This window comes from Pediculus humanus, genomic scaffold (assembly GCF_000006295.1).
Source record: "Pediculus humanus corporis 1103172108284 genomic scaffold, whole genome shotgun sequence".
Classification (NCBI taxonomy): domain Eukaryota; kingdom Metazoa; phylum Arthropoda; class Insecta; order Psocodea; family Pediculidae; genus Pediculus; species Pediculus humanus.
Window position 1 is genome coordinate 671793 of NW_002987853.1, and position 10970 is coordinate 682762.

Sequence of the window (10970 nt, forward strand, 5' to 3'; positions counted from 1 at the left end):
AAAAAAAAAAAATCCCCTACGCCTGACTTAACATCCCGTTTTTTTTTTGGGGGGGGGAAGGGGGCGTACTCTAACCTAGACTTGCAACCTAAAAGCTATAAATAAAATTTTTTTTTTTTTTTTTTTCAATTTTTTTTTTTTTTTATTTATTTACGAACGTATATATAACTAACTAACTAACCGACTACCGTTTTTATTAAACGGAGGGGGGGAGGAGGGGAGCTGGAAAAAATAAATAAATAAATTTTCAATTTAATTTTATTGCGCAATTATATAAATTTCTAAACGAATAATAATTTTTTTTTTTTTTTTTTTGTCTCACAGAAGAGAGATGAAAATAAAAAAGCAGAAGATTATTATTATTATTATTATTATTATTATTATTATTATTATTATTATTATTATTTTTATTTTTAAATGATAAAATGAGAGACGTAATCAATTTGTGTGAATTTTCATTAAAAAAAAAAAAAAAAAATTAAAAAAGTCAAAATAATTTTAAATCATTTTTTTTTATTTTTAAATTCTAAAAAAAGATTTTATTATTATTATTATTATTATTATTATTATTATTATTATTATTATTATTATCATTTTCGTATTGCGGGTGGATATAAATGGTTTTTTAATAATTCTTGACAAGTCTTACGTGTGTTGTGAGTACGTCACGATGGATGGTTTCATCCCACTGGAGCACTAGAGTTCCTGTTGCCATGGAAATTGCATCCCCCTTTCTCCTCACGTTGCCATGAACGACTTCTTTTATATAAATTGCCCTGAAATATGTGCAGAATAAGTCGGTGGTTGAAGCCCATGTTTTTCATTCCCCGCTTTCATTGGTTATTTTTTTATTTTTTATTTTCTTACATTAAAAAAAAAAAAAAAGAATTGTCTGTCAGCTATTATTCATTGTAAAAAACTATATTTGAAGTTTTGAAAACTAAAACAACTTTCGACCAAGTTGTTTTTTTTTTATTTTTACGCTACATTTTAAAAGTCGATTTGTCAAAGTTTTTTTTTTTTTTTTTTGCATTTTGGAAAAATGTTTTTAGACATCGGATGAAATTAATACCCGGTATAATTTAAACCGATGCGGTTTTAAAAAGTTTTCAAAACGGTTAGTTGAAATGGTTTTTAAATATTAATTGCCCTCAATCTTTATTAGTTTTCGTCGTTAATTAAGTCGACGTAATTAAATACCTATTCGGAAAAAAAACTTTTGTATTTTATATGGTACATTTATATTATATGTATAAACAACGTATGTGATTATAATAATAATAATAATAAGGCTTCCCCTTTTTTTTTTCTTTATTTGAGATTTTCAATATTGAATTTAGATAAAAAGGATAAGAGTAATTATAATAATAATAATAATAATTTAAATAATTATTGTATCATTTATTTTTGATTTTCAGGCTGCTGTCTTGAATTTAAGTCTTATTTATAAACCAATTTCCGAAGGCAAAAAAAAAAAAAAAAAAAAAAATGGAGGACAGACATCTACTAAATGATGATCCTAATATTACGCTTACTATTCGACTCATTATGCAAGGAAAAGTAAATATTTGAAATTTTACTATTATTATTATTAATTTTTTTATAAAAAAAATTTGATGTTTCATTTTTTTTAAATAGTTTAAAAAACTGGGACTTTTGCACGTACTACGAATAACGGTTTTTTTTTTTTTTAATTTTATTATTATTATTATTATTAATAATTATCATTAATTTAAATAATAAATTATAGGAAGTTGGGAGTATAATAGGAAAAAAAGGTGAAATTGTTAAAAGATTTCGCGAAGAATCGGGAGCCAAGATTAACATATCAGACGGATCTTGTCCAGAGCGTATAGTTACTGTTACGGGACCCACAAATGCTATTTTTAAAGCATTTTCACTTATTTGCAAAAAATTTGAAGAGGTGAGACATTGCATAGATGGCATAGATATTTAATGGAATTATTATAAATATTATAAAATTATTAATATTATTATTATTATTATTGTTATTTATTACAGTTTCAAGAATTACAGAGTGGAGGGGGTTCAATGGGTATTCCCAAACCACCAATAACTTTACGTTTGATCGTGCCGGCATCTCAGTGCGGTTCTTTAATCGGTAAAGGCGGATCTAAAATAAAAGAAATCAGAGAAGTTACCGGAGCATCCATTCAAGTTGCATCGGAAATGCTTCCAAACTCAACGGAAAGGGCAGTAACCATTTCTGGAACTTCAGAAGCAATAACCCAGTGTATATATCACATATGTTGCGTTATGCTCGAGGTAAATGATGATGATGATGATGATGATGAATGGAATGGATATTTCGTATTAACTTATAAGTTTATTTTAAATCTAAAAAAAAAAAAAATTTTTTTTTTTTTTTTTTTCTTCAAGTCTCCTCCAAAAGGAGCCACTATTCCATATCGTCCGAAGCCTCAAGTCGCTGGTCCCGTCATTCTTGCAGGTGGTCAAGCCTATACAATTCAGGGTAATTATGCTGTACCCGCACATGATAATGTAAGTAAAATTATTTAAATTTTTTTTTTGAAATTTAAATTCAATTTAAAAAATTTCTATCGATAAATTAACTTTGATAAAAGAAAAGAAAAATTTTAGCGTGCTCTTGAAAATAAAATAAAAAGGTTCAGGCATTTAATTGATGAATTTGATTCTGGTTCAGAATGTTAGGACGTCAATAAAAAAAAAAAAAAAAAAAAATTTTTAAACATAAATTTTTGTAAATGAAAACGAAAATGAAAAGTTTTTTTACCGTCACTGGTAAATTTTGAACTTTGGTATTTAGTATTTATTTTTTTTTTTACTTGTTTTTAATCTAAAACTAAATAAACAGAAAATTAAAAAGATGGCAAAAGTATTGAATTTATTGTTGTTGTTGTTGTTGTTGTTTAAATTCAATTGAGCCTCTGCAGTTCTGCCTCGATGAGTACACAAAATTTACATAATTTCATTTTGTTCTTATGATCTCTCATCATCGCGGCACAACTGTAACTTGTATGCTTGAATAAAAGAGGGAGGGAGTATTCGGGGAGGGGGGTTATTTTGTTTTGCCAGGGAAGAATTGATCTGTTGACGTTACAGATGCGGCAGATCGGTGCTGCTAATCCGCTTGCGGGGTTGGCGGCCTTGGGGCTCCCCGCACTCAACACAACAAACACTGGCGGGCTCAATCCTGCAGGTAAGAAAGATTAATTTATATCTTTTTTTTTTTTTTTTTTTTTTTTTTTTTTTCGTTTATTGTTTTATTTTTTGTTTGCCTAATAATAATAATAATAATAATAATCCTCTGAACAAAATCCTCCTTCCCTCTATTTCCTTGGTCCTTTCAAAACATAATTTCATAAAATTCATTTAAATCAATTGCAATGAAAAAAAAAAAAGAAACAAACAAACAAACAAAAACGCATGCTTCTTCTTTATTTCGCTCATTCAAAAAATTTTTATTTTTTATTATTTTTTTTTTTTATTAACTACATTAAACCCGGTTTTTTTCTAGCTTTGGCGGCCTTGGCTGGAAGTCAACTGCGTACAAACAATCCGAGCCGCAATCAACAGGGCAACAGTCAGCAAACACATGAAATGACTGTTCCCAATGAGCTTATCGGATGCATCATCGGTAAAGGGGGCACTAAAATTGCTGAAATAAGGTAAATACATCAATTTTATTTTAAAAAGATGAAAATTACTTGCGACATTCAAATTATATTAATTAATTGAATAAGTGTAAAAAAAAGAAAGAAAATGACGTTTGGAGAAAAAAAATTATTGCGTAAAATTTTACAATTTTAAAAAAAAAAAAAAATGCCAGTTATTGTTTCGTATCGCATCACGTTCGAACGGCTAAATTTTGTACTGAAATTTTTATTTTTTATTTATTTATAATAATAATAACGCGTTCAAAAGTGTTGCCAAAAAAAAAAAAAAAAAAAAAAAAAGTAGCTTTTACGATTTTTGCCCCTTTAGTCAATTTTTTTTTTCATTTTTCTTTTTTTTAATTTTTTTTGTTTTCTTCTTTAAGGTTTTCGTTTGATTATTTATTTATTTTTATTTATTTCATTTAATTTCATACGTATATTATTTACTCGTTTATTTATTTTAATTTAATTTTTCTATTTAAAAAAAAAAAAAAAAGAAGAAGAAGAAATTGTGGCAACAACCGTAACGGCTATTTAAATAATTTATTTGCAGACAAATTTCAGGAGCCGTGATTCGCATATCGAAATCGGATGATCGCGAAGCGACAGCTGATCGTACGATCACTATAACTGGCAACCAAGATGCTGTCGCTTTGGCCCAGTATCTTATTAACATGAGGTAGGTTGAAAACGTTTTTCCTACGGTTTTTTTTAAAAAGAGGTCAATTTATAAATTTACAGACAGCTTTCGGGTGCCATGATACGAATCAGTAATTCTGAGGAGCGGGAGGGAGGCAATACGGATCGGACGATTACGATAGCGGGAAATCCAGAGGCGGTGGCTTTGGCTCAATACCTCATCAACATGAGGTAGAGTAGTAGTAGTAAAATGCTACAACCAATTAATTAATCCTTGGTGATAAATTAATATTTTTTTTTTTTTTTTTTTTTTTATAAAATTTAAAAAAAAAAAAAAAAATCGAGTTAGAAAAATGAGCTAGCTTATTTGGTTAATGGTCGGCTTTATTATTTATCATTATTATTATTATTATTTATTTATTTATTTATTTTTTTTTTTTATTTATAATCTGAAAACTGCATGATGACCCTCGTTCGTTCGTTCGTTTCAATTTATTTCTTTTTGCACACTTATTATTATTATTATTATTATTTTATTTACTTTAACGAATTAGGGGAATTTCATTGCATGAAAATTGGAAAATTAATAACTATAATATAATAATATACTAGATGAGAAAAATTGTAAATTGATTAGTTTAAAAACTAAGAAATAAAAATATTTACCCGCATGAAAATTTTAAATTTCGAAATGTTAAGGGTTGTTGTGGTAAGGGTTGTAATGGTGGTGGGGGGGGGTGGTAAGTTGTGTAAAAAAGTTAAACTCTTTTGAATGTTTTCAATATTCCCTTCGATTATTGACTTTATTACTGTTACGTAATATTTTGTTGTTGTTGTTGATTATTTTGGTAAAAAGGAAAATTTTTTTTTTTTTTTTTTTTTTTTATGTACAAATATGTAATGTAACGTATCACGTTTACAACTTGGACACGTTTTTATGAAAATTTTTTTTTTGCTTTCTATCAATTAAATTATTTTCGTATCAAAGTGAAAACATACAAATTTTGGGAAATGATGTGTTTTGTGCATGATTCGTCGTTTTTTTTTATTTTTTTTTTCTATCAGTTTTTCCTTTTATTTATTTATTTATTTATTTTATGGTTTTTTTTTTTTTTTTTTTTGTTTTTATGTTTTCTGTTTTCGTCTTTTTGTTTTTCTTTTCTTTCTGTCTTTTTTTTTTTTTTTTTTTTTTGAATTTAAAAGGATTTACAGGATTGGGGGGGTAAAAAAAATTGAAGAAGGGTCATCATTGTCGTCATAAGAATCGCCTCCTACCGCCCCTCCTACCTTGTATTTTTTATCAAAAAATCCCTTGTTTTTTAAAAAATAATTTTTTAAATTTTTTTCCCGGAAAATCCGGTTTATTATTATTATTATTATTATTATTATTTATTTTTATTATTTTTACTTTAAAAAAAAAAAAAAAAAAAAAAAAAAACCACTTTACGGGGTGTTTACTGATCCTTTTTTTTTTCTTTTTTTCTTTGTGAAATTCCTCCTGATTTTATTCGATGATCCATCCTTGGATTAAATTTGATTTTTTTAAATAATTTGAAACAGCATTCTTAATATTTAGGTCGCTCATATTTATATTATTTTATTATCGTGTAAAAAAAAAAAAAAAAAAAAAAAAAAGCTGTTTCTTACTGTTTTCCTTTTCATTTTTTTTGAGAACGATATGATTTTTTTTTTTTTTTTTCTTTTTTCTTTTCGAAATCCCGAAGTCGTCTCTTGTCGACGATAAAAAAAAAAAAAAAAAAAAATAATAATAATAATTTCAATTATCAGTGAACATCCCAAATACCAAATTACTAACTATAAATTTTCCAAAATTACAGGTTTCTCGATTCTCTCTTCCAGCTTGTTCATAAAATCCCATGTTCAGTTGTGCTCTCGGACCATGTTGACTCTCAAGACGTTGAAAAAAGTTCCCAGCGCTACAAAATTAGGTTGATTTTATTCGTTTGTAAAAATAAATTATTTTTTCTAATAAGTCCTAAACGTTTTTCTTTTATTATTATTATTATTTTTTTCAAAAAATATTTTCGTTTAAACGAAAGCGCGCGAAAAAAAAAAAAAAAATTTAAATTAATTCGTACCGCGTCCTCTTTTTTTTTTTTTTTTTTTTTTTTTTTTATGCATTTCAAGTCTTGCACTTATTTAAGTGTGAAAAAAAAAATGAATTCGTATATACCCGACGGTAGGTTAGTTATTAATAACATTATTATTATTATTATTATTCATTCAGGAGTAGAAAAAAAAAAAGCGCGAATAGGTATCATTATAAAGTAAACGGCTATCATGTAGATAATTAGATAAAGGCTAGAATAGGTTTGCTTATTTGCTAATTAATTAATTAATCATTTTTTGATTATTATTATTATTATTATATTAAATTCAATAGGCAGGGTCTAATGAGAGCACAAATTATCCTTGCTCCTCACACACGTGTACCGAAATCATCCTAATTAATTATTCCTAATCCTCATCCTGCCTTCCTGAAAACCTTTTTATTCTTTTTTTTTTTTTTTTTTTTTTTTGTATGTTTTCCCATGAAATGTTTTTACCAGCAGGTCATCGTGATTGCACTGTTTTTAGGCGAAATAATGATGATAGATGGCTAGTACCTACTTTCTCTCTCTCTCTCTCTCTCTCTCTCTCTTTAAAATAAGAAGAAAAAAAGAATCAGTGAATTATAAAATAATTTGTGTCAAGTCTCAAGATTAAATTTTCTTAATTTTTTTTTTTTTTTTTTTTTTTTTTTTCCGTATCGGTTATGTAGTTTTATAATAATCACGTGACCTGCTACCAATACCTTATTGAAATGTTACCAATTCCTCCTATTTGTTTAAATTTTTTTTTTTTTTTTTTTAATATGTTGACAGATGATTTTTTTTTGATTTGCTTGGCTTTATTAAAATATGTAATGTGGAGAATTTCGTGATGATGCTGTGAACAAAAGCAAAAATTTTATTTTTTTAGCAATTAATTAATTATTATTATTATATATGTTTAGCAGAAGTGATAGAAAAACGTTTTTAAAGCCAAGCACATCAAAAACTTTTGTCGTCGACATTAAAAAAAATGACGAATAAAATGACATCCTTGAATTTTATTTATTCACAACCATGATTTCATTAACATGATGATTCCATTTTTTTTTTGTTTGTTTGCAAAAACGAGTCCTTTCGATTTTTTCTTCCCGAGGGAAAAAAATCACTGGACCCCTTATTTTTCCGTGTATTTTTTTGCGTTTTTTTTGTAAAAAAAAAAAAAAAAAAAAAAAAGGCATTTAAAACGCAAATACACACTCGCACACTCACTCAAACATTCGCACGATCGAAATACTTAAACATCACATCCTTTTTTTTCTTTTTTTTTTTTTTTTTAATTTTTAATCCTCAGTGTGGAACTTCAGAAAGCAAATCTTGAAGCCCAAAACTCCCCAAATTCCGGCGGTTCGACAACGGCAAGCAGTTCAACGACGACATCATCGGCTTCGCCATTAGCATCGGCTTTACCACTCGCACAACTGTTGGCCAAACCGGGAGCTTTGAATGCTCTGTCAAGCCTTCAGGCACTGGGAGGTTTGACGGAATTGTTAGGTTTGGCCGGCGGTTTAGGGAGTGGATCTCAGGTTCAAACAACCGGAGTACACCGTTCTCACACAAAGTCTTACAATTCACGTAACAGAAATAGCGATCATGACGATATAAAACCCAAAACGGAACGCAGTAAATTTGCACCCTATTAAATAAAAAAAAAAAAAAAGAAAAAAAGTGGCATTTTCACTTTTCCAATTTTCCACTTTTTTTTTTTTTTTTAAAGGAAAGGGAAAACAAAACAAAGGAAAACAAAGCAAAAGAAAAATGAAAGGACCCTCGTAAAAAAATAATTGTTTATTTATACTTTAATGAATTTTTTGAGAGTTCATTGTTATTGTTCCAAAACTGACCGTTTTTTTTTTATGACTTATTATGACTTATTATGACTTATTATTATTATCATTATTTTTTTTTTTTTTAGTTCTCTTACCAAAGTTATACAAGACATTTTAGCTATTATTATTATTAGTAATTAGTGTAAATGCCATTTTTTTTTTTTTTTTAATCCTTAATGCGTTTAAGAATGAAATTTTTCTAGATTTAATTAATTAAGATTTAATTATTATTATTATTATTTTTTTTATTATTATTATTAATTTCTAAAAAAAAAAAAAAAAAAAAAATAGGGAAAAAGGAAAAGGGGAAAATGGAAAATTAGTATTCCCAATTTTTTTTTTTATTTGCAGCTTTGACTTTTTTTTAAAATTGAAATGCTTGTTTCTTATGGTGACTAAAAAAAAAATAATAATAATAAAATAAAATTGACGATCCGTATGCAAGCACTAAATCAATCAAAATAATAATAATAATGATAATGATGATGATAATTGACGTTTTGTTTTTGTTCTTATTTTAATCTTATTTTAAAGGAAGCAGAAGAAAATTATATATTAATATATATATATATATATGAAAATAATATGAAGTAAATGTGTTGACGTGTAGAAAAAAAAAAATAACTAGTGTATGATGATAATATTGATAATAATAATAATAATAATAATAATAATAATAATAATAATAATAATAATATTGATAATAATAATAATAATAATGATTTAAAAAAAAAAAATTTGATAGTACGAAGGGTAGTAAATTAAAAAATGAATTTGGGTTTCGATAATTTTGGGGGGGGGAATTGTGTGGGGGTGCGTAAGTGCGTGTGTAGACAGGCACATACGTACGTTTGTATGTAAGTATGCATGGTGAGGGAAATGGGAACGTGAAAGGGCAAAAACTTTATTAAAAAAATTTATTAAATTAGTAATAGTAGTAGTAGTGGTGGTAGTAGTTTTTTCAGTTTTAATTATTTTTAAATTAAATTATTATCATTATCATTATTATTATTAATAATAAACAATAATTATAAATTTAAAGTAAAGGAGGGATGGATAATGGATAAATTAGAAAAATGAATTTGTTTAAAATAAAAAAAATAATAATAATATATATATATATGTAAATCTAAGTAAGGAGACTAGACGATGAAAAGGAAAACGAATCGTTTTATTATTATTATTATTATTATTAAAAGTAATAATTGTGAATGTCGTTAAAACACATCCAAAGAATTATTAATTGGTTTGATTTCTTTATTTTTTTTTTTTAAATTGACGTTTTTTGTATTTTTTTAAATCTATATAAAAATAAATTTTTGACTCGATATTATTTAATTTAGGTGAATTTTTGGAAAAAAATAGGTTTATTTTTATTTTTTATTTTTTTTGATTTATGACGTATTTGTATATTATCATTATTATTATTATCATTATTATGATTTTTTTTTTTTTTCAATTGGACGGACATGCAGAAAATTTTTGTCTAATCCTTTTTTTTTTTTTTTTTTTTTTTTTTATTTAGAAAGAAAAAATTAGATTTCAAAATGTTCTGTTTTATTATTATTATTATTTTTTTATATTTATACACAAAAACTAATGTTTATTATTATTATTATTATTATTATTATTTTTTGGTAATATTTAGTAGTGAGAGTACTTTGTAAATGAAGTTTTCTTCTTAATTTTACAATATATAAATAAATAAATATTCAAATCATAAAAAAAAAAAAAATTAATTTTTTAAGTTTATTAAATTAATAATAATTATAACTTTTTGTTAAATGAAAAATTAATTAATTAATTAATTAATTAATAATTGAATTGTAAGACTTGACGGTTGAAACAAAAAAAAAAAAAAACAAAAAAAAAAAAAAACAAACAAAACAAACTCATCAATTCCAACGTGGGATCCTAAACCAGGTAAACCGTTCCGATATTTCCTTTATATTATTATTATTATTCTTTCATCCAAAGGGAATCAATCAATCTTATCATTTACAGTGTAACTGATCCTGGTGATCCTGATTCAGTTATATTCATTACAAAAGGGAAGAAAAAAAAGTGGTTTGAAGAAAAAAATGTTAGTTTTTCTCTTTTTCTCTCTTTCACTCACTCTCTCTCTCTCTCTCTATTTTTTTTTTTTTTTTTTTTCCTACTTAATGTAACCACTTTTTTTTTGTTTTTGTTACAAAAAAAAATTATATATATTATAATCGATATTGTAAACAAATTAATTTGGGAAAAAAAAAATTATTATTATTATTATTAATAATTGTCACGGTTACGTCACGATTATAATAAATATATATATATATATATATGTATGTTTAAATGATTTCAGGATATCAATGGAAACAGCTGGTATGCCGATGCCGGGTTATCATTTCATTGCTCCCAATCATATTGTTAAAACGCCGATACATTAATATCGAGGTCCCACGACCCCCCAATGGCCAGGAAGCACACTACAGCCGCAATATTTCGGATCAAATTCACACGTTTTCAGGTATCAACCGTACCTACCATTTTTTTCTTATAATTTTTAATTTTTTATTTATTCATTTATTTATTTAATTATTTATAATAATATTAATAATAATAGTAAATGTAATAATTAATAATAATAATAATAATAATAAGCAATCAATATGATTTTAAAATTAGATTTAAACTAATCAAAATAATAATGATAATTATTATTAAAAAATTATGATTGAAAAAGCTGTGTG

The 10970-nt window shown here is 25.7% G+C and overlaps 4 protein-coding genes across 4 annotated transcripts; all 4 read left to right on the plus strand.

Annotated features, from left to right (window-relative positions):
- Positions 1 to 1488: 1488 nt before the first annotated feature.
- Phum_PHUM522820 (polyrC binding protein, putative) lies at positions 1489 to 2694 on the plus strand (the record flags this gene model as incomplete). Its single annotated transcript, XM_002431309.1, has 5 exons — positions 1489 to 1560; positions 1751 to 1924; positions 2023 to 2286; positions 2401 to 2523; positions 2623 to 2694. The coding sequence occupies 5 exons, from the start codon at positions 1489 to 1491 to the stop codon at positions 2692 to 2694; spliced, it is 705 nt and encodes a 234-aa protein (XP_002431354.1).
- A 411-nt stretch (positions 2695 to 3105) lies between these two features.
- On the plus strand, positions 3106 to 4533 carry Phum_PHUM522830 (heterogeneous nuclear ribonucleoprotein, putative; the record flags this gene model as incomplete). The annotated part of the gene is made up of 3 exons (XM_002431310.1): positions 3106 to 3202; positions 3521 to 3671; positions 4401 to 4533. The coding sequence occupies 3 exons, from the start codon at positions 3106 to 3108 to the stop codon at positions 4531 to 4533; spliced, it is 381 nt and encodes a 126-aa protein (XP_002431355.1).
- Positions 4534 to 6198: 1665 nt separating this feature from the next.
- Positions 6199 to 8379, plus strand: Phum_PHUM522840 (uncharacterized protein; the record flags this gene model as incomplete). Its single annotated transcript, XM_002431311.1, has 4 exons — positions 6199 to 6247; positions 7721 to 8032; positions 8127 to 8181; positions 8325 to 8379. 4 exons carry the CDS (start codon positions 6199 to 6201, stop codon positions 8377 to 8379), a joined length of 471 nt encoding a protein of 156 aa, XP_002431356.1.
- A 627-nt stretch (positions 8380 to 9006) lies between these two features.
- Positions 9007 to 10667, plus strand: Phum_PHUM522850 (heterogeneous nuclear ribonucleoprotein, putative; the record flags this gene model as incomplete). The annotated part of the gene is made up of 5 exons (XM_002431312.1): positions 9007 to 9055; positions 9373 to 9406; positions 9764 to 9787; positions 10216 to 10302; positions 10583 to 10667. The coding sequence occupies 5 exons, from the start codon at positions 9007 to 9009 to the stop codon at positions 10665 to 10667; spliced, it is 279 nt and encodes a 92-aa protein (XP_002431357.1).
- Positions 10668 to 10970: the final 303 nt, after the last annotated feature.